General features: G+C 53.1%; 1 protein-coding gene across 1 annotated transcript in view; it reads left to right on the top strand.

The window, feature by feature from the left end:
* LOC123366017 (otoferlin-like) overlaps nt 1-25,769 on the top strand; it is a 177,162-nt gene that overhangs the window by 83,012 nt on the left and 68,381 nt on the right. The window contains exons 5-6 of the mRNA XM_045009095.1: nt 7,672-7,883; nt 25,295-25,339. Of these exons, the coding sequence (XP_044865030.1) occupies nt 7,672-7,883; nt 25,295-25,339 (257 nt within the window). The remainder of the gene's footprint in view (nt 1-7,671; nt 7,884-25,294; nt 25,340-25,769) is intronic.

Genomic DNA, 25,769 nt, shown 5'->3' with positions numbered 1-25,769 from the left:
CCAAAGCCCACTGAAGTCAGTGGGAAAAACTCCTCCTGCCTTGGGGTCAGCCCTTGGGTTTTTAACCCGGTATTATTGAAATATATTTGTCAGACTGAATCAACAGCTGTTCCCTGCTGAGATGAGGCTACATGAGACGCTTTGAAGTTAAGTGACTTCTGCATAGGTGGCACCGGAGTCTTCCGTTTGGGGAGGTTTACACATGAGCGCTGGCAGCTCCCTAGAAGTGTGTGTGGTGGGGGGGGGGCCACTGGCACCTGGACTAGGGCCCTGCCCCAACTCTGCCTCTTCCCCCGACACCCCTCCCACTCTTCTCCACCTCTCCCCCTGCCACTCGCTCCCCTTCGCCTCTTCCCCCAAGGCCCGGCCACTCGCCTGCCCACTCCTCTGTGTGGTGGTCATTGGGGGAGGAGGCAGAGAGGGGCCGGGGCCTCAGGGCAGAGCGTGGACAGGGTCACAGTCTGGGCACCAGTGGCCCCCACCCCCCTTCTAGGGAGTTTCGCTTCCGGCACTCCGAAGGTGGCAGGCCGATGTGCCTCCAAAGGGTTGGATCAGAGAAACCCCCTTGGGACTGCCACCTGATGTGCCTAGGCTACCTCTGAGCCCAGGCTACCTCTGAGCCCGTTTTCCCTGCCAGCTCGGGACTCCAGAACCCTGCCTGGTTGAGCCAGACACACTCACCGGCTGCAACACAGACCCAGGTCTGACCCACGTCCCCCACAAACTGCAGGCTTAACTGAAAACAGCTTAAGAAGTGCTCCTGTCTCCAGCACTCAGATGCCCAACTCCCAGTGGGGTCTAAACCCAAATAAATCCATTTTACTCTGTATAAAGCTTACACAGGATAAACTCATACATTGTTCGCCCTCTATAACACTGATAGAGAGAGATGCACAGCTGTTTGCTCCCCAGGTATTAATACATACTCTGGGTTAATTAATAAGTAAAAAGTGATTTTATTAAATACAGAAAGTAGGATCTAAGTGGTTCCAAGTAGTAACAGACAGAACAAAGTGAATCACCAAAACAAAATAAAATAAAACACACCAGTCTAAGCCTAATACATTAGGAAACTGGTTACAGATAAAATCTCTCCCTCAGAGATGTTCCAATAAGCTTCTTTCACAGACTAGACTCCTTCCTAGTCTGGGCCCAATCCTTTCCCCTGGTGCAGCCCTTGTTCCAGCTCAGGGGGTAGCTAGGGGATTTCTCACGACTGCAGCCCCCTTTGTTCTGTTCCACCCCCTTGTATTTCTTCTGCACACTGCGGGAATCCTTTGTCCCTCTCTGGGTCACCACCCCTCCTTCTAAATGGAAAAGCACCAGGTTAAAGATGGATTCCAGTACCAGGTGATATGGTCGCATGCCCTGTGAGACCCCCCCCAAGCCTTCATTCTTCCCGGCCTGGCTCACAGGAAGGCCTGCAGGCAAACAGAGCCATCTACAGTCGATGGTCCTGGTTAATAGGAGCCATCGAGATTCCAAGCCACCATTAATGGCCCACACTTTGCATAATTACAAAAGGCCCTCAGAGTTATATTTCATATTCCTAGTTTCAGATACAAGAATGATACACTCATACAAATAGGATGACCACACTCAGTAGATTATAAGCTTTGTAATGATGCCTTACAAGAGACCTTTTGCATGAAGCATGTTCCAGTTACATTATATTCACACTCATTAGCATATTTTCATAACATCATATGGAGTGCACCGTCACAGAGGTGACCCGTGCTACATCTGCAGCATTTGCTCTCCTGCATGGCCAGCCTTTCTCCCCAGGCCTCTTATACACACCACCCATCATCTTCTGAATTAGTTCTATGCAGAAAGGCTGGCGTTTTGAAAACCAGCTGTATATAATTCCCTGATCAATTTAAAAAACATCGGAGAAAAGTGCTTCCGGTGCTAGCCAGCTGCTAGCAAACATGAGGACTAGGAGACTAGGAAGGTGATTTCACCTCTGTGTGCGGCAAGGGTGAGAGCGATGCTGGAATACTGCATCCCGCTAAGGTGTCCAGTCCTTAAAATGGCTGTTGAAAAACTGGAGAGGGAACAGGGAGGAGCCAAAAGAATGAGCCGAGGGCTGGAGAAGACACCTTGCGGTGAGAGACTTCAAGAGCTCGATCTATTTAATTTGCCAAAAAGGAAGATGAAGAGGTGACTTGAGCACGGTGTGTAAGTAGGGTGGGAAGCATTCGGTTTTTATTAGTAAATGTCAATAGCATCGATTTCACCCTACCCGTGTAAGCAGGGAATGGCCCCACTATTGTGGGGAACTTTCCTGGCTTCTGCACTACCCCGGTGAAGTGGGCTAGTGAAAGGATCTGAGTCCTCGCTCCCACTGCCTTTACCCAGAGGCCTCCCTGCCCTTGAGGGCTCCCCTTCCACTCTCCTGTCTGGCAGAGTCCTCGTAACCCCCCACAAGGCTGGGCCCAGGATTCCTTGGGGGCTCGACCCCCAACTCTGCTGTGGTCCCCTAGGACAGGGGCTGGGGTGTCCCCACTCCAGGGTACCCTGTCTGCACTGAGCACCTCCCTGACCCACTGATCATTTCATACAATTTAAAGCAAATACAAGTTGTTTAATTAACTATTAATTTAAAAAAAGAATAAGGAAAAATGGGAAAGGTTACAGGAAAACACCTCACGCTGCTCCATGGCTGGGAACATCACAAACAGTGTCTCTGGACATCAAGGCAGTTCAGTCTGTTCCTTGTAGGTCCCAGGCCTCCTTCTCAGGCCCTGGCTGGGCTGCAGGGATGCTGCGGGTTGGACGCTTGCAATGGTGGTGGCCACACACCTCCGGGCTTTGGGTGGTGGGACCCTTCTTCCCAGCGTCAGCCTCCCATCGGGTTAAGATCCCCCTCCCAGCCTGGCCTGCAGGGACCCTTGGCTGGGGGTGTCTTTCTGCACTGAACCCTTTGCCCAAGGTCCCGCCTTGGCTGGCCCCAGCTGCTCACCACAGCTGGCTCTCTGGCTGGCACGGCACAGGTTGGGCCCTGCTTTCTCCTTCGCTCGGCCCCACTCTGTCTGACCCAGACAATTCCAGCTCACACGGAGGCCGGGACCCCCCCCCCCAGCCTCCTGACTCCCTGATTAGCCTGCCCGCCCTGTCAATCAGGCTCAGAGGCTGAGGCTGACCTGGAGCATTGGCCTCTCCCCAGTCCTTTAGTGCTGGGAGGTAGCCAACCAAAACACCCCCCTGAATGTCAGTAAGGGGGCAGCAGTCCCCTTGCACCCACACCAGCCCAGGGGAAAGTATTTCCAGCCGGGGTACTCGGCACTGGCAGGAGGCAGCGTAAGAGAAATGCTGCTTGAGGACTTATTAGTTTGCGGGGAGGATATTTACTTTGTACGTTTTGGCCTGTGACGTTTAACCATTTATGTTTTGATGGTTGTAAAGTTTTCACTTTTTGAAGCTCAGTGTCTCCTGTCATTAGATGATTCTTGTCTGGTCGCCCACATTGTCTGCCCCCCTCTAATTTCCTGCAGCTGTGAAAACTTAAATTGATAAAAATAGAGGAAAAAATGCTTTAAAACCCACCATTTTGCACAACTGTGAAAATTTAAATGACTAAAAACAATTTTAATGCTTAAAAATAAACATCGATATTATCCATGGAAATTGTTTTAAAAAAATAGAATTCTGCCAAGCCTGAATATAAGGACCTTCCTGAAGAAGAAATACCAGGTACTAAAGGATCCTTCAGTCTGGTGCAGAAAGACCAACAAAAAACCAACAAGCCAGACAAATTCCAATCAGCAGTGCCGCACACATTTTTAGCGGGGAGCGTTATTAGCTATTGGAACAAGCTACCAAGGGAAGTGGGAGAGTCTCTAGTGCTTGAGGTCGTCAGAGCCAGACTGGAGGCCTCTATGGAAGATGTCAAGTATCAGGGCATAGCCATGTTAGTCGGTATCCACAAAAACAACAAGGAGTTGGGTGGCACCTTAAAGACTAACAGATTGATTTGGGCATAAGCTTTCGTGGATAAAAAACCTCACTGACTCCATGCATCTGAAGAAGTGGGAAGCCACCGGACTCCTTGTTGTTTCTATGGAAGATGTGTTAGCCACACACAAGTCCTTCTGCTCAGGACAGGGTACCTGGGTGAAACTCTCTGGCTTGTGCGGACCTGCTGGTCCCTTCTGGCTGTAAACTCTATGAATCTGTAACTAGAGGACTCAGTGCAGGACTGCAGACCAAGAGCAGAAGTGACCTAACTGTGGCTCCGCTACAGACTGACTGACTGACCAGCGTAAGTCACATCTGGTCTCAAGGCCTCAGTTTCCCCACCTACAAAATAATACTTCCCTGCCTCCCGGGGATGTTGTGGGGATGAATGAGCCAACGTTTGTGCCTAGTGCCAATACCAAACTATCATTCCTGGGAATTTGGCATAAATGTTTGGCAGGCAGAACGATAGAGTGAATAGCATCTCGATCCCCCGTAGGTCCCTCAGTAAGTCCTTGGAGTCGCATCCTGTGTGTTCACGTGTGAATGAGAGAAACACATTTGATATGTAGCTAATATACATATTCCTGGGTTCATGCCGCTTGCTTTGGGATAACTATCACATCCCTGGAATATATTGTCCCTAAAGTGCTGACACCCTCTGTCTGAACTCTGGGTTCAGGTCCTGGTCACCTGGGCTGCGCGGGACTTGCTTGCATTGGTGGGTAGAGAGAGTCTAAATAGGATTTTAGACTCGCCTTTTCCCATGCAGTATCCATGGCAACTTCTTATGACAGAAAGGACAATTTAGCCATGTAAATTCTTTCAAAACCCCGTCTAGCTCCACCCCCCCGTGGCTGCAGCTCCAGTGACTGTGTTAAATAGGGGGAGAGGCTGGGTTCTCTAAACCAGCGGTTCTCAACTTTCCAGACTCAGGCGTGTGAAGCCCGAGTCCCGGTGCTGAAGCGTGTAACTTAGCATTGCGGGGTTCCCAGTGGTGTGGGGCTGCAGGCAACTGCCCTGCTTGCCACCCACTAATGCCAGCCCTGCACTTGTGACCTCCCTAAACCCATCCCACGACCCCACTGGGGTGAGAAACACTGATCTAGATGAGTTGATGTACCCCCTGCGTACCACCAGGGTACCCGTGCCCCTGCTTGAGAACTGCCGCTCTAAGCACACATCCCATGGCGCTCTGCAAGGGATAAGGCAGCGGGGATGCAAGCCCTGTGAACAACTCTGGACTGAGTAGCTCCTCTCAGAGCTGACCACGTAATCACCAGAGCTGGAGAGACACCCATTTTCTCCAGGCTTTGAAAGATGCTGTTTCCTTTGTCAGTCACAGAAATGCATCACCTGCAATTTTGGACAGTCCCATAGGGGGACCAGAGGGAATCAGATGCAGAGCTGTTACAGTAGCATAGTCAGAGCAGAGGGCTGGGAGCCAGGAGACCTGTTCTCTGCCACTGACTCTCTGGGTGACCTTGGGCAACTCACGTCCCATCTTTGTGCCTCACTGTCCCCACGTATAAATGGGATAATGATCGGAGGCGACTGATTTTTTTTAAATGGCCTTTTGATCAACATAAAATGTTCATGGTGGTCAAATTTTTCCGGCTCTTCACCGAAAAAGCAAATCAGTAAAAAATTGTGAGGGTTCTTTTTTTTTTTTTTTGGTTTACAAAAATGGAAATATTTTACTGAGAAACAATTTTTATTTTTTTAACTGAAAGCTCGTTTTGAAAACTAATTTTTCCCCAGGTTTTAGTTTAAATTTTTTCATAGAAAAACAAACCAAAAAAGTGGCAGGGATTTTTTTTAACTTGAAAATTTTCTAAATTTCCTTCAGGACATTATTAGCATTTTTTGACTAGCTCTAATAATGACACTCAGCTGTCTCCCCGAGAAGCTGTGAGTAGATCCCTGAAGAATATAGACAAAACATTTTTTTTCTGCTTTTTGGCTACATTTTTCAGCTTTTCGCTTTCACGACAAAACCCCTACGATTGGATCATAAATGAGTATTTCCCACAGAAAGTTCCATTTAGATAACAAAATCGATTTTCCTACAAAAATATCATTTTTGGCCAAAACCTTTTGACCATAATGATGGGAATTAAGTGATTGTTTGTCAAATGCTCTGAGGTCTGCTGGTGGGAAGCAAAGTCCACATCTTTGCATCCTGGTGACATCTGCATCACTTGATCATTTGCAGTCTCTAAATCATGACTGACAATGCTGCAGCTCAAACAGAAATCAAGGGCGTGATGCAGTGACAAAGAAGGGCCAATGTGATCCTTTGAGCCTCTCCTGCTGTGGCATCTTCCAAGAATTTCACAAGGCACATCCTCCTTCATGTTACTTTTGGTCCTGCTTTGAGCAGGGGGTTGGACTAGATACCTCCTGAGGTCCCTACCAACCCTGAGATTCTATGATTCTATGACTCTAAACCTGGGAGTACTCAGTAGGAGCAGGGAGATGATTTTGACCTCTGTCTACGACATTGGTGAAACCAAAGCTGGAATAATACATCATGTTTTGGTGTCCACATTTTAAACTGGCCATTGAGAAACTGGGGAGGGTGCAGAAAAGAGCCACAGAAATGACTGGATGGCTGGAGAAAATGCCTTCCGGTGAGAGACTTAAGGAGCTCAATCTGTTCAGCTTTTCAAAAAAAGATGGAAAGGTGACTTGATTACAGTGTAAACACACCTTCGAGAGGAGAAATACCAGGTACTAAAGGATTTTTTAATCTAGCAGAGTAAGGCAGAACAAGAACCAATGGCTGGATGCTGAAACCAGGCAAATTCAAATTAAAAATAAGACACCCATTTTTACCAACGTGGGTGATTAACCATCAGAGCAAACGACCAAAGGAAATGGTGGATTCTCCAATTTTTTGAATCCAGACTGGCTGCCATTCTGGAAGAAGCTTTAGCCCAGTGATACTCAGACCTCCGTGTTTCAGGAGCCAAATTAGAGACCAGCGTTACCCAAAAGAGCCCCAGGAGGGGGAATTCATTGCTTCATTTACTAGAGCACAGTACCACATCATCATATTTAAATCGTATGACAGGGGAGATATTTAGTTTATAACATGGGCAATGGATATCCACGGCCAGGCTGTGGCCCCGCCCACGCTCTGCCCCGAGGCCCGACCCTCGCTCCTCCTCTCCCCTTAAGCTGGCAGGGGCTAAGCTTTGAATGGGGTCCTTGCAGCTGGGGGGCAGGCAGAAGGGGTGGGGCCTGGGGCTAGCCTCCCCAAAGGTGTGGGATTCACCCACCATCTAGATATATATATATATATATTATTCTCACAGCAAATAAATTAATAACCTAGTGCAAGTTAACAATTTAATTGGTTAATAACCTAGTGAAAGCATCCTGATTGGTTAATAACTTAGATCGGTTAATGATTAAATCACACCGTGTTTTAATATCATGTGCTGCAAAGAGCTGCCGCAGACACATTTAGGAGCCAGCTGCGGCTAGCGAGCCTCAGTCTGCGTATCACTAATTTAGCCAAACGCCCGGTGGAGGACTCAAGGCAGGCTTCAGTGGGTGACATTTTTCTGGCCTTCCATTACATGGGAGGTCAAGTGTGATGACCTAATGATCTCGTCTGGCCTTAGTATTTAGGAACAAATCTTCTTACCTGCATGCTCGCGCGCTGGCCTCACTCGCTGAGGGTGTGTTTGGTTTGTGTTCCAGACCAGCGTCTCCATAGAGATCAGGTACCAGGCCATGGATGGCACCGTGGGCACCTGGAATGATGGGGAATTTCTGGAGAGTCCTAACTCCCGGTCGGAGGGTGAAGGCCCCTTGGAGACAGAAAGCCTGCTCCCCGGGCACCGGCAGGGCTCTGCGGTGTCTTCTGGCAAATCCAACCCCAGCCTGAAACCGGCAGAGAGGAACTTCAGGAGGTAACGTTCCACCCGCGGCACCGACTCGAGCGTGCAATGGCAATGTGCCCTCAGTATGGCTACGGAGGGGGGGATACAAGGCCCTGTTTGTCCTTATTCATAGCTCCACCGTCTTCATGTAACAATGCAGCAAAGGGAGATAGATGTACGTGCTAGCGCAGATGCGTCTCACCTCCGCATTGTGGCTGGATTTGCATTTCCAACAGCGTATTCACCCTGTTCATTTTAAACAGGTCGATGCGCAGGTGGGCGCATGGCAGGACGTGGCTGCAGCTGCTTCTCCTCTGCCTCGAAACTCAGGCCAAAAAAAAAAGGCTGTAAGACACAGGAGAATTAGCCTGACAGACTCACTCTGGGATTCCTGCCTCCCTGGTGGCCGTGCCTCATGGAATAAGACACATTGTCCAGGCTGCTTCAGTGCCAGAGTCTGCCCGTGCACATCGAGAGATGGCCCCTGAAAGAGACATTGGTTACAGGCTAATTACGGGGGGAACACAACATTTGTCTAGATACTGCGCTTCTAACATACTGTAACTGCAGGGCTAAGTAGAAGGGAAAACTGGGGTGATATTCGCTGCCCCCAGGTGGTAACTGTTGGCAATGCAGATGTGTTATGGCAAGCCAGAAATATAACCCCGGTGCTGGGTGCGGTTTCAAACCAGCGATCGGCAGCTTGCGCTACACTGCCCTCTCACTGGGGTTCCAGGTGAGGCCTGCAACGCTGGTTTAAATATAGCTGGGGGTGAGGTCTGTCCCATGCAGACACATGCGCACAGGAGGCGTTCAGCAGCCATCAGGAGAGCAGCTCCGACTGTTCACTGAGAATCGGTTAGGAATGAATTGGAAATGTCGGTTATCGCTGGGGCGAGTAGCTGGTGATTTCCTAGAGACCATTTCCTGGGCCCTGGTGTGGAGCTGAGTGTTAAAGCGAACCTGTTACTGAGATTTGTAATGTGCCCGGGGGGAGCGGGAAATGCAAATATAATTAAATACAGATGTGGGGAGGATTAGGCGGCTGGCTGTTGGTTAGGCCTCTTCATATTGGATGGGTCTGTAATGCTTGGCATTTATATAGAGCCTTGAATCCCAAAGGATCCCACAGCATTTCACAGGCAGAGTACGGCACCACTGACATGCAGCCACCTCTGGGGTGGGATCTGGCAGCTGGGTTACAGCGCCACTGACATGCAGCCACCTCTGGAGTGCAAGCTGGGTTACAGAGCTGTGGACCTGCAGCTACCTCTGGGTGGGATCTGGCAGCTGGGTTACAGCGCCACTGACATGCAGCTGTGTCTGGGTTGGGAGCAGCAGCTCAGCTGACAAGTGCACAGCAAAACAGATGCTCATCTAGCACCGTGAGGTGATGGACATGGTGTAAGCACCTAGCTAGACAGATCAAATGGGGATATTTTGGTCTAGGGTAAAGGACAAGCTCTTGTACCTTTGAACTTTTAACATGCACCCTGAGCAGCTGGGGCCTTGGTTTTCTGACAAGACTGTAAACCCCCACAATGTCCTGGGCTTTTGTAACAGAAGGATCCAAGGTCTGTCCCTGGCAGATACTGCTCCAAGTAGCCATTGTATGTGACATAGTGGTAACCATGTAGTTTTCCTAGTCTGTCCCCTCTCATGGATCCTCAACAGGATTTGAACTCAGAGCCTTCCATACTACAGCATTGGCCTCTACCCCAGAGCTAAAGGAGTAACTCCTCCAGTGCAGGTCAGCAGTCAGCCGCTATCCACTATGTGGCCGTATCACTAGAGACGGACCCAACACGCTTTATGAGCACGTTACACTTACAGAGCCGTAGATTTATTCCTGTACAATTGGTCCTTAGCCTCCCTGAACCCTTCTGCGTCAGTGTCAGAAATTCTTCCTCCTGATCCATTGCATGTGCTCGGACCAGCTTATTGCTTAGCTGGCCAGGCAGGAAGGAGGAGACGCGCAGGCAGAAGTGCACTCTGCTTTGGAACGGATTTTGCTCTGTACCCAGTCAAATCCCCATTAAGCTCTTGCCCAGAGTTTGTTTGCTGCGTTGTTTTGCTCTAATCTGACTCCTGCCGACTCCACACCCCTGGGGCGGCCGCTCACAGAGACCGTTACGAAGCACCCAGCACTGTTCACCCCAGTGACTAGATGGGAGCCAGGCCTATGCACATGGGCGTGAAGATGAAATGACACGTGAATTTGAGACGCACGGGGTTGGGGGGCGAAGGCAGGGACACCCGAGTTTGCATGTGTGCGGAGGGACAGGAGGGGAGGAGCAGTGCCTGGGTTCACACATGCATGAACGGGTAAGGGGTGCTCACAAGAAGAGACAGAATTAATCCCATCTAGGTAACCCTGCGTTGGAAGCTAGCAGCACATTTTTCAGTTTGTTGGCATTTCTGAACAATTGGGTGGTGGACGGGCTCAGCAACCCCTATCATTCAACAAATCGAAAAGTTTAAAAAAAAATCACTTTGGGGCGAACAAAAGGCTGCATTGGGACTAGGCGCATTTCTTCACATCTGACATTTTAAAAAAATTAAAAATGAAAGGAAATGCCAAAGCCAAACGTCATTTTGAATTGAAAAATTGACAAGTTTCCGTTTTTTCGGGACTTTTTTCAGGTTTTTTCAGCTGAAACAGTTCAGCGACATAACCACAAATTGACGAAATGTCTCAAGGTCCCCGAGTTTTGATCCAAAAGTTTCACCTGGCTCTAGGGGGGCCCAAGCCAAGCCGTCCCCAAAGGGAGCCTGGCAGAACCACGCCCGGCTCTGCCGCGCGTATCGGCAATGAACCCAGCTGGGCTGGCGGTGGTGCCAGAAGCAGGAAGGACGGGAGCTGGTTTCCCAGTGACTTAGTGGGGTGCGTAAGGCTGGCACAGAGAGAGAAACGGCCTGCCTGGCTGGCCTGTGCCCTTTTCGGCCACTTTATGGGGGTAAAGGAGAACACGGAGCTCCTCATTCTCACGACCCGAACCCACCCGCCCAAGCAGCTGGCGCTAATGGGGACCCTCAGGCTGTCAGTCTTAGCAGAGAGGCTGGGGCTGAATGGGCCATGGAGGGTGAATTCTCGAGGCAGAGGATGGGGGAAGCTGATGCTCCTGTTCTCGTTCACACCACCGGGAACTGGAGCGGCTCCACTGAGTGGTGCTGAACGTCCAGGGGTGTGGCTGAGACCAGGATCAGCTCCAGCCAGCCAGAGAGGAAAAGACCCCAGGGTCCCAGTCCCCTCCTGGAGCCAGATGCAGCCAAATCAATGGTAGCTGCCGCAGCAGCGCCGGGTTCTGCCTCTGTGGAATAACGCCTGGGTGCAGATTGCACCCATTTTACACACCCGCCGGAGGCAAGTTACACACAGCCAGAGGGCTCTTCGCAGCCAAAGGGGCTAGGGCCGTCGGGCCTGATTCTGGTTTACACTGGCACATCTGAAAGCAGGAGCAGGCCCAGGGCGTTTGTATGAGCTGTCTATTTATGGAGGTGCTGATCAGTGACTCCCATGGTAAGGTGGCCCGGAGAGCTGACCGGACCTGAATAGACTGAAAACAGCTTGGAGGATAGGGGCTTGGGTCACCACTGCCGTACTTCTACCTCACGCCGTGGCAGCTCCAGGGAAACTGTCATAACATGAGGTCACCCGGTGTGGACCCAGCCCTGCGGGGACCAGCTCTCAGACCTCCAAGCTAGGATCTGCTCTCTCGCCCCTCCTCCCACGCGGGCGGGGGCCTGTTCCCTGCTCTATGATACAATCGTTCCTAAGGGCCCTCCCTGAATGTGGCACCGTGCAGGGTATATCCAGAGCGACGCAGCACCTGTCCCAAGCGAGACGGGTGAGACGCTAGCTTTGCAGTGGCCGGTCACGTGCCTTAGAAATAGATCAGGTCTGTAGGATTTAGACCCGTGTTCTTTTCCACAAAGGCGTTTTAAAATCGCTCCAGTTTTGCAGCAAAGGGCCAGCCTGGTGTCTCCCACGTCGCTCGCAGACTCATCCACACGCTCTGTACTTACGCTGTCTAGTTTTTCTCTAGAGATTTGTCTCCTACGTGGCCACTTAAGGAGGAGATTGTCCTTTCCTCCTAGCAGAATGCTGAGGGAGGATGCTCCCGGAGGCTCAGAAATGCTCTGGCAAGCAGCTAATTTGCTCTGTGAATTGGGCTGTGTCCTGTGGATTTCCAGTCTAATTGAAACAATAGATCAGTTTCCCAGCTCAATACGCTGCACATTTTTTGGATGAGGAAGATGCTAATGGATTTAAAAGAGAGCTAGCACCGCTGTTTGTCAAGTGTGCACATTGCGTAACAGTAGCTGGGGTTTAGTAGCCAGGGGAGAGGGGGCGGTTGATTTATAATCTCTACAAAAACAGGTTCAAATCCTGGAACAATCAACACCCATTTCCATCCTTCTGGCATAGGTATGCGCAGAGCCATGTAGCTTACAACAGATCAGCTGTTCCGATGAGAGCTTCTAAATCAACGTCCGATCTGCTCCATATGGGCTGTAAAGATGCCAGAGAAGGAGCTATGCCCTGGGTCAAAATTTCCCTTCTTTCCTCAGTGTTGAGTATTGTTGATGTGTGTCATCTGGCTCCACCCCAGAGCTGGCTGCATTTTGGTGGGGCTGAGTGCGATTGTTCAGGGTGAGAGACGCTGTGTGCAGTCGATTGGAGTCAGACACAAAGTTAACAGCCCAGCTAGTGCCCGAGTCGGAGCTGTGGGATTCAGAGGCTAAACTGCACTAGGACCCAGTGTTAGCACCATTAGGATGCAGTCTGCCTCAAAACGTCAGTGTCCCCTAGTGGATGGGGGAGTCAATCTCTGCACGGACAGTTCTTAAGTCTCCTACTACGGCCCCATAAAGTTTGTCTTCAGTTACTCACATTCAGAGATCACTAAAATGCCCTCCAGTGACCAACCTGCTGCGTGGGCCTTATTGCTCAGAGGGGCTGAGTCCTGGGGAGCTGCTGATGCCCGGGGCCCCTCAGGACCAGGCCCCGGCTCTGTGCATGAAACAGGAGTATTTTAGCACCCTCCTGTTTTTTCGTGATCACAGCTAATGCAGGAGATGGGCTGGGCTGTCCCTGGTTTGGTTAAGGGACGAAGAAATAATGACAAGGTGGCAAACTACCAACTGTGGCACTTCCCCTAAGATGGGAGGTGTTAGGCCTGCTGTCCTGAGCAAATCAGACGTGGATAATTCTAGCCTGTCTTCCTTAAATCGCTCTGGCTCTGCAGCATTGCTTCATGCTCACTGCTAACCAGCGGCCACCTGCCACCCCAGAAGTAGCTGCATTTCAGTGCTGGTTCCTGTACGCAGAGTCTGAAAAGTCTTTAGGGTCAGAGGATGCCACTGCAGCAGCCCGCGTGAATGGTAAAGCGTCACTGAAATCAGCAGCAAAACTCCCACTGACTTCAGTGGGGCCGGGGTTTCACCCAGCGCACCCCCTCACGGCTGAGATTCGGGAATTGCGCCAAAGCAAGCAATATCCAGCAGCCGTCCAAGCTGAGGGATTGCAGGCTGTCCCTGCCCTGGTCCACCTGCACCCCGGCAACCCAGCGGCTGCGTTATTCCCAATGTCACCGTCGCCCCGTGGGCCTGCTGCCCTCTCTGGCTGAGCTGAGGGTTGCAAGCAGCAGCAGGCTGACGTGTGCCGCGTTGCTGCTCCCAGGTCTGAAGAGGACGACATGTATTATCACAGCGAGGACGAACTCCTGGGCGAGGCAGACACCCTGAGCCAGGGCTCCCTCAACACGAGGTATCGGGCCAGGCCGGGCCTGGGTCGTCAGGTTGCAGTGTGCTGTGCTGTGCTGTGCATGGTGTGTCCTGTCACAAAGGCTGGGGCTTTCCCCGCTCGCCTGCCCCCCACGTCCGACACGAGTTGGGGACACGGCCCTGATGGAGCCGCTCTATTCTAACAAGAGTTCAGAGGACAGAGGGTGTGGGAGGGGGGTGTCTCCGGAGCGGCAGATCCATCCACCCTTCTGACACTGGTCCCAGTGCAGCCAGAGCAGGGGTGACCAAACGCTCTTCTCGGCTGGTGGCTGTGGGGTGACCCGTGTGAAAGAGCTGGAGGGCTCAGCCCAGCTATTGAGGGGGACACCCGTTCTCCAGTCACCACCATCAGGGCCCCCTTCAGCAAAGCGGCCCAGGGCTGAATGAGTCGCGAGCCTGAACACCCCGTCTGACAAAATGGCAAAAAATGGTAGAGCCGGCCCTGTGGCACGGACTGGGGTGCGCGCTCGAAAAATGTTTACTGATAGGGGTGCACAATCAAAAAAGTTTGTAGACCACTGACCTAGATGACTTACCGTAGCACTTTTCAATGGGATGGTCTGTCTCCACTAGGTGGCGCTTCAATCACGTGTCTCCAAAGCACTGGTGCATTTTACCTGTAATTCCTTCTGCCGAGCGCTGGATCCTGTGGATTTCTTCCTGCCCTCAAGCTGCCTGGGGCAGTCCATCCCTGAGTGTTACAGCTTAGCTCTCCAGCTCTCCAGGACAACCGGCCCACTAGAACAGGGACAGGAGGCAGGCCACAGAGGGAGGGGCAGGCTTCTGAGCTGCTCCATGGACTTGGGGAGCCTCCTGGGGCTGCTCTAACTCACGGCAGGCCAGAATAGCTAGAGGTCCAGCCCATGCTTAAAGCAGGGATTGCGGGGCAGACGGGCGGGCATGCCTTCCCTGTGCTGCCCGGCACCGGCTGTTGTACCTCCTTTATGCCACTGGAGCAAAGAGACCATGGGAGGCCTTGGGGACCTGGATTCTATTCCCAGCTCTGCCGCTGACTTGTTGTATCACCTTGGGCAAATCACTGCCGTGCCTCAGTTTCTCCATCTGTCACATTATGCTCAGAGCACTGTGCGCTCTAGTGGTGAAAAGTACCAAGCATTGGTATTAAAATCGTTACTGATTTTGACAAATAGGGAGGAACTGGGTGAGAATTTAAAAGTGGAAGGCAGCTTGGGCAAAAGTGATCATGAAATGGAGGAGTTCATGATTCTAAGGAATGGTAGGAGGGAGAACAGCATAATAAAGACAATGGATTTCAAGAAGGCAGATTTTACCAAACTCAGGGACTTGGTAGGTAAGATCCCAGGGGAAGCAAGTCTAAGGGGAAAAACAATAGAAGACAGTTGGTAGTTTTTCAAAGAGACATTATGAAGGGCACAAGAGCAAACTATCCCCCTGCGTATGGCAAGAGACCACCCTGGCTTACCCAGGAGAAGAAAGCCATTAAAACACAAAACCGACCCCCCCACAAGCCAGATTGAAATAGCCTCGCTAATTTGAGCTGCTGTGCGCTAAGCTGACCCCTCTGAATATGTTTTTTTGAACCACCTCTGTTGTATCCCAGCAAATGCCAGGCCCCCATCCCAGAAACGCTGGCGTACTTCACTTGACGCTCATGGGGAGTGTAGCGGGGTGAACGCCCGCTCCAGCCCGGAAGGGTGGGGAAAACCCTGCAGAGGGCTGGGGCTGGGGGAAGGAGCAAAACCCTGGCTGATTGGGGGAAGTGGCTGCAGCTGGGGCCACGCCCCAAACTGAGCAGCTGGGCCTTATAAGGAGGCCAGGGCAGCCAGAGGGAGACAGGCCCGGCTGCTGGGGAACTCGCCCAGGGACCTAGAGGGAGGCAGGGCTGGGGAAAGGCCTTGGGAGCAGGGAAGCCCCAGGCCAGCAACTCCCCAGGCTGCAGGGCCTGGTCCTAGGCCCACCTAGGTACTGGGGGTGCCGAGGGGCAGCCTGAGGTGGGTAAAGGCAGCCAGCCCAGACCCCTTGTCCCCTGTGATGATTGGCTGATAGACGGCAGTCTGCCCCAGGGCGCGGGGGCTAGACGGTGACTGGCAGTAGCCACGACTGAGGTGCTGTGGGGATATGGGGTGGGGGTTCCCCTGGGTGGGGAGACCCAGAGAGACTGGGGTACTGCCGGGGGGGCAGCACCCAAGACAAGGGCACCAGGGTCCAGGAGGGACATGGGGGCCAACGACAGGCGGGACACCTGGCCTGCAGAGGGCGCTCTGATGACTGATGAGCTAATTCCCAAGACGACCAGCAGGAGGCGCCGCAGGGGTGAGTCCCGCCTCGTTACAGGGAGACTCGCTGAAGTCTATGGGACCGACTCACATGCTACAAGTTAAGCAGGTGCATGAACGTTTTTGGTTTGCAAGCTCTGGTAGTGTCGTTATTTGCTTTGCAGTGTTTTTATTTGCTTTGGGAGGGGCTGAGCGCACTTTCAGACGCCTGAAAAATAATGACAAGTCATCCTGAGGATCAGGTCCCCACAATGGCGTTCTCAGCCAGGCGGGCCTGAGCCGGACTTACCAGGGATTCCCTCTTTCTTGGGCTCCCAGCCCGTGTCCAGATGTCGTTGCCGTTTGGTGTATGTTTTACCCAGAATGCACAGCGGGGCTGGGTGCAAAGCTCTGGGAAGAAGCAGAACGTTTGTTGGGGGTGTATGCATGGAGTTCTTTCCCTATCTCTGTGTGCTGTGTTCATGGTTCTTTCACAGTCAAATACGTGTCCCCTTTCAGCAAGTAATGATTATAAAAGAGAGAGACCCTCTGTGACTGACTCTTTTTCATTGTATTTTTGGAACACCCCAGCCTGGGAGAAGATGCCGAAGAGGAGAATTCTGGGTAAATACCTGTGTGGATGCGCGGGACAGGGAACAAAGACTGTCAGACTTGTAGACCTGGCTCCCTTGAGCAGCGTCCCAGCCATGCTGAGAGTGATGGTGTCAAAGCCTCTCTCCCTCTCTCTCAAGGGCTCCTTACTTAAGACAGAGCCAGAATGTCAGCGCAGCGAGTGGGCTGCCAGCTAGCACAAAACAAGAGACTAAAAACCATAACCTGATAGCTGTTTGCCTTTAAAAATGCATGGCGGGCACGGAGCTCTTTAGCCGACTGCAATCTGGTCGGAGTGAATTATTGATGCTTCCCTTTCTTTTGCTTTGCTGATGCAGCCAAGTTGCGCCCGGCTGCTCCGTGAGCTCGGCCCGTTGCTAATTAGTTCAGTGGGCTGGTTGCTTCCGAGCCAGGGAGCCGAGTGTGAACCCATTATGCGAATGCAGAGGAAGGAGGCTGAACGATAGGGGTTGCTGAGCCCTGGCTGCAGATTCTTGCAGCAATTTGGTACCATTTAATGAACCCCCTGGATGTGTCTGTCAATATTTATATCTGGATTTAGAGCCCCTGTATTCAGTCGTTCATTTATAGGCTTGAGCGACACCTTCTGAGATAAATAGGACCTGGTTTCTCAATGCAGACTCTTTCTGTGGGCTCAGGTTTGCATTCACAATTTCAGGCACAACTAGGTAGCATCTCCATTTCACTCCCTGGCTGTGCTCACACACCAGCTCGCTGGACTAGCACCTCCGTGTGGCTCAATTGCAAAGGCAAACATTGTCAGTCAAATGAATTGCTCAGTCTAGGCGTCCACCAGGCCACCAGATGCATGCAGAGACTGGAGAAGAAAAGGATACGAGCGGATGTTTGATATGAATGAACCACAATTCAATCCAATGTTCTGAGTGTTGTAGTCTGGTCTTGGGAGGAGAGGAGTTGCAGATGGGAAGGACTGAACTGGGGCATACAGTCCACCCCCATTCAGGCCAGGGCAAAACTGGTCCCCGCAATCTCTTCTCCAGGGATTGGTCTCAAATGATTGAGAAGGTATCCTGTTCAGCCATGGTCTGGGAGGTGTCACAGCATATGGAATCACAGTCCATCTTACACAGGAGGCATTTATTAAACGGATACAAACTATTGACACAAACAGGCCAGCTTCTACACAGCTTAAGTCCCAGCTTTGTCTGTGTTGTTAACCACAAACCACACTCTGCCTATAACTCCGTAGAGCACACAGAGCTTTCTGGTGGCTGGGTAATATGGTTACAAGTAAACGTTTCATTACAAGGCACAACATTGTAGATTGTCTTGCTTAGAGCAGATCTGACCTGGCAAGGGCAGAGCCGACTGGATCAGTCCCAATGACGTGTCCCAGGGATAATGGTTTTCTTGCTGTTGGTGGGTTGCTTTTAAATCTGACAATGTGATGTTGTTTCTTTCCCACCCCACCCCCCTCCTTTCTGCACCTAACTCAGCAAAATGTCTGAAATGAGGAATAAACTCAGTGATGGACACAAGTCAGTAGCAAGGTACCACTACCCTGGGGCTGGAGGGAGGCTGTGTGCAGTGTGGGAGGAGGGTTTTCTCTCTGATCCCACCCATCTTCTTATGCCTGTGCTGTTCTGGGTTGCTGCCACACGCCACCGGTTCCACACCCCACGATCCTGCCAACCCGTATGACTCTGCATAGAAACACACTCAGGGTCTCAGTAAATCCGATTACCACCTGGCTTATCTGCTTGGCAATGAGCTGGTATCCGCTGGTATCCGCTTCCCCTGTGTCTTGGGTCTCAGAGCCACCACCTTAGCCCCCCTTGTGGGCATTCTCTGCCGAGGCCCCAGGATTGAATGGACCTAGAGATTGGACTATCCCAGGGCAGCATGGGGAAAGGTCGCACGGCGCCAGTGCTCTACGTGTCCTGGGGCCGAAGGCCTGTGACCCAAGTGCCTTGTTCAGCAGCAGGAAAATCTCACACACGCTGAGCTCCGAGGGGTGGCTGGGGGACAGGACAGAGGCACAAACCCTCATTTGGGAGAATTTCCGTTCCGTGGGAAATTCCCACATCTCAAAACTTTTTTCTTCTTGAATCGCACAAGCAGATACTACGAAATTTCCCGTGAAACGAAAATTTGGACCCATTTTGATTTGGAACCATTGAAATGCTCTGGTTTGTCTTTGTTGTTTTGATTTATTTTGTTTCATCTCTTATATTCTACAGCATTAAACAGATTATAGATCTAATAAATACAACCTAATAAACCTAATGAACACAGCCAATCCTGCATCTCCGCAGGGGGTTAGACCAGATGACCTTTGCGGTCCCTTCAAACCCTATGGGTCTCGGATTCTACCAATATAAATATTTTAGTAGAATAGAGAAATCTAACCAAAATTAATTGACACAATGACGCCGACAGTAAACGTTTGTACTTTATCAAAACGAAATGTTTTGGCGTCAGTGAAAGGGAAGGAGAAGGGCGAAGCGGGTCATTTCAACTCTTTGCTGTCCAAAATTCCATTAACGGCGACACGTTGCTGGGGAAGGTTTTGAATTCAGGGAAACTGAATTTCACAACGGGAAACATTTCCCGCCAGCGGCATCTCTTTCCTTTGCGCAGGCAGCAGGGAGGGAGCGCTGCCCTGCACCCGGGAAGGCAGAGCAGAGATTTTCTCCCTGCGTGTCTGTGGCCCCAAGCTCCTGGGTCCCGGCAGATGTACCCGCACCCCTCGCTCAGCACTCCCTGGGTCGGGCGGGCCGAGCGGTGCTGACGGGCTCCTGAGGGCTTTGCCGACTTGCACCTCCAGGCAGTGCAGGGGCTGGGGGGTTCACAGGAGAGGGAGGGGAGAGGCCTGCACTTGGCAAGCCATTGGGGGTGGTAGGCTGAGCTATGGGGGCCAAGGTGGTACCAGTGAGCTGGGAGGAGGTTCCCCCAGGCAGTGATGGAGTCTCAGCCTAATGGGTGCTCTGGGCAGGCGTCTGGCTCCCCAAGGAGGGGCTCTGAGCTGCTCTCAGTACATCCCAGCCCGAGCAGGGAGCTGTCCTGTTGGGGTTCATTGCAGCCCTGGGTCTCTTCCCCTCTCCTTGTGGGTGCTTGAGGGCGGATGGCACAGGGGAAGGATGGGGGGGGGCTGTGGTTGGCCTCGCTCTGCCCCGGCACTCACCCCATCAATGGTGTTTCCCCTGAACAGCGACGCACACGGAGACCCCAGGTATTGGGCGCGTGGCCGGTGGTGTGTGTGTGTGCTGGCGTGTCGGCCCTGGCGTGGCACGTGGCATGGCGTGGCTTTGGAATGGGGGCAGGGCTTCCTTCTGCTCATTCCCTTTTCCCCACTTGCCCTGGGGGTGTGGGGCTTCCATGCATATCTATCTACCTGCCTGTCTGCCACACCCCTCCCCACCGTGTCTGGGCCCTGCGGGTGCCCCCGTCTCCCGGCCTTGCTCTCTCAGTCCCGGAGCCCTGGCCTGCCTCGTGGACGTTGCGGTGAGGTTTTGCCGTGGTTTGCTTGATTGCCTGGTGCATGAGCTCTGGGGGCGCGTGGGGGGTGAGGGCTGTGTTCTTGCAGCCGAGCGGATTGTGTCTGAATCGACTGATCTTTGTGATTTCAGAGCTAAGGGGAGAGAGAAAAAGCACCTCATTTTGCCATTCAGGTACCCTGACCCTACCCCCCACCTCCCTGCTAGCAGGGGTCGGCGCTCCCTCTCCAGCCTCAGCTCATAGCCCTCAGTAGCAGGGCTGCCGCTGGTCTCTCTTCCCCACGTTTCTGGTTGGTGTGAAACCTTTTTCCTTCCGGACAAGGGCCAGAGTACAGGGTCTTTGTGAGGCCAGGATCTGTGGTCCTGAGCGGACCCCAGTGAGCCCATCTTCTGGGGCTGGACCCAGGCTTGCGGCTGGCACATGGAGGATAACAGATCAGACCCAAGCCCCCTGTGTTCTCCTGTGCCTTGCTCCTGGTTCGACGGGGAGGGACAGCCCCAGCCCTGGAATCGACACTGGGCACCGCCAAGGACCACGTGTTCTGGCCCCACCCAGAGAACGTTGGCCGACGGCAGGGAAGAATTGAGAGGGACGGTCAGACCCTGCCCAGGGTTCAGAGATCACCCATGTAATCACGGAGCTCCACGCTGCCCTGTCAGCAAGCCACCATGCTGGGTCCCTGCCAGCCTCCCGCCCAGCTGAGCGTGCTTTATAACCCACAGCATCTAGCACATTAGGGCACATACAGCGGCAGGGGAGAGGGCACTGCCTGGCACAGTGGGGGTCTGAGTCTAGTAAAGGGGAGCAACGGCCTGGGAAGGTTGAATACAACTGCTGTAGCCTGCTGTGTCACTCCTCCACATGACAGCCCCTGTCCTGGCTCCCCAGCAGGGTTTGTTCCCTAGCTCTTCAGAACTAAAAGGGTGTAACGCTACCACTTGAGCTAAAGGAGAAACTCCATTCGCTGGCAGCAGCAGTAGATTGTTATCCACTAGAGGAACTGGCCACCAGAGGGGGACACAGCACACTGAAATTCACTCGGGTTCACTCATGCGCATGTGTGTGGGCAGGTACACACACACCTGGATGGAGAGAAACAAATCAGACTTATTAAGTACCATATGTGGGGATTTAACTGGCTCCTTCCTGTCTATGGGACTAGGGCTGCTGAATTGTGACCACAACAAAACGATGAACATTTAACCCTTTTGAGTATTAAAAGCAAATGCTACCGATTACATTTTACCTTTTAAGCAGGGCCGGCTCCAGACCCCAGTGCACCAAGCGCGTGCTTGGGGCGGCATGCCACGGGGGGCACTCTGCCTGTCGCCGGGAGGGCGGCAGGCGGCTCCGGTGGACCTCCCGCAGGCGTCCCTGCGGAGGGTCTGCTGGTCCCACGGCTCCGGTGGACCTCCCACAGGAGGTCTGCAGGAGGTCCACCGGAGCCGCGGGACTGGCGACCGCCACAGCGCCCCCCGCGGCGTGCTGCCGTGGTTGGGGTGGCGAAATTCCTAGAGCCACCTCTGCTTTTAAGGCCCAGAATGCAAGCCCTTTAGCGTGGGTGTGTATATATATATGGCATATATGCATATGTCTGAGTTGCCATCTTTTGGCATGTGTATGTATATATGTTAGTTTTTGTGTTCTCTTTTCTCTGCTGTTTACTTGTGTCTGGTTATTGGCTGATGAGTACATATATATATATATATATACACGCATAGATGCAAAGCTGCCAGTGAGCCATTTATTATAGATGCTTATTTCATGCCTGAGTCTACTTTCATTTCTTCCTCAGCACCAGTACAAGCTGCTGCTTCTTTTGATGTGGTTTTTGTAGTTTAAGGGCCTGATCCATAGCCCACTGAAGTCACGGGACTTTGGCTCCTGTCTCAATTCCCCTGGTGTTGTCTTAATTTATCTTAATGAAAATACCTAGGGTCAAATTCCCTGCTGGCGGGAGTGGGGCTGTGTATGCTGATGTCCAGGGGCCGGTGGTACATCTCTCCCGTTATCCGTCCTTCCACCGGGGTTCACGTACAAAGAGCCCAATGTTGGTTGGAGGCAGCGGGAGGAACGGTAGTTCTGCTAGGCAGTGAGGGAGCAGGGAGGAGGCCGGGTAGCCCAGAGGTCCGCGAAACGCCCCCTTGTAAAGTAGGTGAGTCAAATCTGGACATTCTGCAAAGTGGAAAAGGGGGAAGAAAGTGATTTCCCTAGAGAGAGAGTCCCTGTCTGCGCCATCAGGTGGCGTGAGACCCTCCCAACAGTCTGTACTCAGTACCTCCACGCCCCGTGGGCTCTAGCCAAGCGTGGGCTGCCAGGAGAGCAGAATGTAGCACCTGCTGCTCCGGGATGCAGGCCTCTGAGGGGCAATCTCCATCAGCTATTCGTAGTACCGGGTCTTAGATCATCCATGTGGACCTCCATCCACTAGAGGGAGACGTAGCCGCCAAAAGAGCTTGAGCATGTCTGATTGCAGCCAGCAGAGGGCAGCAGTGTGCTTGCACAAGTGCAGCGGACACGCATATATTGTTTTGGTTATTATATTACCATGGCGCCTAGGGGTTGCAGTCACAGATTGTGCTAGGTGTAAAAACACAGAAAAACCAGTCCCTATCTGAAGGAGCGTACAACCTAAGTGTAGGGCCAGAGAGAGAGATATAGACAGACGGGGAGTGCAAGTAAGCAAGGAGAGCTGGTCCGCGTAACAGGCAGCGGTCTCAGCACATCAGTATTGCTCGCACATTCCAAAATCATGAGACACGCCCCCCAAATCATGAGATTCACTTAAAAATCCAACAATATTTGGCTTTTGGTGTCTGTGTTTGGGGGGGGGTCACCTTTTCCTGCATTTCTTCACAATCAGGAGGGCTAGAAACTTGTTTTTAAAAATGAAAGTTGGTTCTCAGAGATTCACGTGACCCCAGGAGCTGGAGCTTTAAGACAAAACCCCAAATAGCAGGAGGCTGGTGATAAAATTGTGAGAGTTGACAACCCTGCTGGTGTTGAGGTTTGGTAGGGGAGTTTTAAGGAGGACAGTCAGGTGGCTTTGCAGATGTTTTCAGGAAGCTTCTGCCATGTATGAGTGAGAACGTGAAGGTGCCTTTAATTCCCTGCCTTCACTCTGCCTGGACTCAAGACGTGGAGTGAGCCGCCTTCACCCTAACAAGAAATGCCACCGTGCCCTCACGTACCAATAGCTCAGCCGACTGCTACAGGGCTGTCAGAATATCCTGGTGAGACACAAAGCGTGAAATTCCCCCTGTGCCGAGGGCCAGTGCCAGGAGCTTAAGCGGAGGTGAGACTTTGTACTGACCCCTCTGCACAGGTGGAATCTCGCCCCAAGGGAACCCCGACCAGGCTAGGCGGCTTCGAGCCAGGAGTGGGAATGGACCGTGTGTATTAGGCCCACGTGCTGTTCTCGGGGTCCCCGGGGAAGGTCATTATCTAGGACAGGGGTGGGCAAACTTTTTGGCCCAAGGGCCACATTGGGGTTGCAAAATTGTACGGAGGGACAGGTAGGGAAGGCTGTGCCTCCCCAAACAGCCTCGCCCCCTCCCACTTCCCCCTCAGAACCCCCTACCCATCCAACCCCACCTGCTCCTTGTCCCCTAACCGCCCCCTCCCGGGACCCCCGCCCCTAACTGCCCCCAGGACCCCACCCCCTATCCAACCCCCTTCCTCCCAGTCCCCTGACTGCTCTGACCCCTATCCACACACACACACCCCCGCCCCTTGACAGCCCCCCCCGAAACTCCCACACTTACCCAACCCCCCTCATCCCCCATCCTCTGACCACCCCCAGAACCTCCGCCCCATCCAACCTCCCCCTGTCCCCTGACTGCCGCCCAGGACCCCCCACCCCTTCTCCAACCCCCGGCCCCCTTAGAGCAGCATGTCTGGCAGCCGTGCCACCCAGCTGGAGCCAGCCACGCCGCCGCGCTGCTCAGCAGGAGCTCGCAGCCCCGGCACCAGAGTGCTGCCCGTGCAGTGGCGTGGCTATGGGGGGCGGGGACAGCGGGGGAGGGGCCGGGGGCTAGCCTCCCTGGCCAGGAGCTCAAGGGCCGGGCAGGACGGTCCCGTGGGCCGGATGTGGCCCGCAGGCTGTAGTTTGCCCACCTCTGATCTAGGAGCTCAGTGAATTCATCTGCTCCATTCCTCCTCACCAACTGCTCCCCTTCCAGCTTCTGCGCGCAGAGCAGCAAACTCCGGTTAACAATCAGCCGGGTCCATTAGCACTAGAATTTGTTAATTTCTCTCTCCACCCACTCCCTTGCTCTTCGGCCTCCCAGAGTTCGAGGCTGAGAAGAGCAGAGGTGACATGACATTTCTCCAAAAGTACCAGCGCACATCAGAGCATGTCTGCCGTTCCACGCAGCCGTGGGGCAAGCCAGAGGCTCCAGGAGCGGAGCAGAAAGGGACGAGGAGGGGAAAGCAGCCTGGGGCAAGGAAGGGAAAGAGAAGTGGCAGGAAAAAGGAGGCCGGATCAGACTAAAGGCATGCGGACGCACCAAAGAAAAGGGAAACAGAGAGGAAAGACAAGACAGGAAAAGGAAACAGGGCTGAGGGCAGAGAGGAGAGACAATGTGCTGAGATTCAGAGCACTGAGTCAGGGCCTGGATACCACGGGGATGGGCGTGTTCATGATCAGGACTTTCTAATGAAAACCAGGACACCACCGTGCCCACCAATTCCTCACTCCTCCATTCTCTGATCAGCCCCGGTGGAAACCCAGAGGATTCTGGGAATGGGGGCGTGGATCGGGAAGAACATCCTGAATTCATTCACCTCTCCCAGGCATCCCAAATTCCAGCCTCACTTTGAGGGACTCTGATCCATTGTGCAAGGGCCCCCGGACGTATAAAACTGGGTGAGGAAGGTGGTGCTGCCTGGGGTGGGGAGAACGAACACACACACACACACACACACACACACACACGTTATTCATTCATCTGCAAATCACCTCCATCTCCCCTGAGCTCCACTGCTCTGTTACGTGGTCCCCCCATCACCCCCTATGGCGGACGCTCAGTGGATGCTCATTCAGAGGTCTAAGGGGGGTTAGACCTAGAGAGATGGGTCCAGGTCCTAAAGGTGACCTCTGAACCCAAACCTGAGCCCGGTGGCATCAGCGTTGGGGGCATTTGGGGATGGGCCCCTGCGTGATGGCCAGCTCCACTTAGCCGAGTTAGAGGGGACCGAGAAAGCGGCCAGGGAAGGGGCGGCGTGTACGTTTTATTGACTGGCTGATGCCGGCGACCAGTCTGTAAACGGTACCCACGGGTTTGTTTCCCTTTTGTTCCTTCGCTGCCCGGCCGCTCGCTTCAGCAAAGGCAAAGAGAAGACGAAAAGGGGCAAAGACGGCGAGCACAGGTAGGTGTCCTCTCTCCGCGCGCTCGCGCTAGCTCCCGGGCACGGCTGGCGGGGCGGAGCCGACCTCTGGGGCGCTCCTCCTCTGAAACTCTCAGCCGCCGGGCCCAGGGGAAGCCAGCTCGCTCGCTCTCAGGGCTGCGGCTGGGAGGCTGGACGGTTTTCTAAAAGACGCCCTAGTTCTGACAGGAATTCAATCGTCCAGGACAGACGGGATGAGCATCGTGGCCTTATCTCTTATGAACCTATGGCCCCTCTCTTGGCAGTGTGAGCAGAGGGCCCCAGGTCAGAGTGGGCCTGGCAAGCGAGCGAGCGATCTCCTCTCCTCCTCTCCCTTCGGCAGCCCGGCCCTGGCAGGGTGGAAGCACGTTGGCAGAGCACAGTGTGGGTGCTGGGCTGGGGGTCTTCGGTCTGCAGGGCTGTCAGCTGAGCG

Source organism: Mauremys mutica, chromosome 3, assembly GCF_020497125.1.
Source record: "Mauremys mutica isolate MM-2020 ecotype Southern chromosome 3, ASM2049712v1, whole genome shotgun sequence".
Classification (NCBI taxonomy): Eukaryota; Metazoa; Chordata; order Testudines; family Geoemydidae; genus Mauremys; species Mauremys mutica.
Note: the sequence above shows the minus strand (reverse complement) of the source record. Positions and strands in the feature narration are given on the sequence as shown.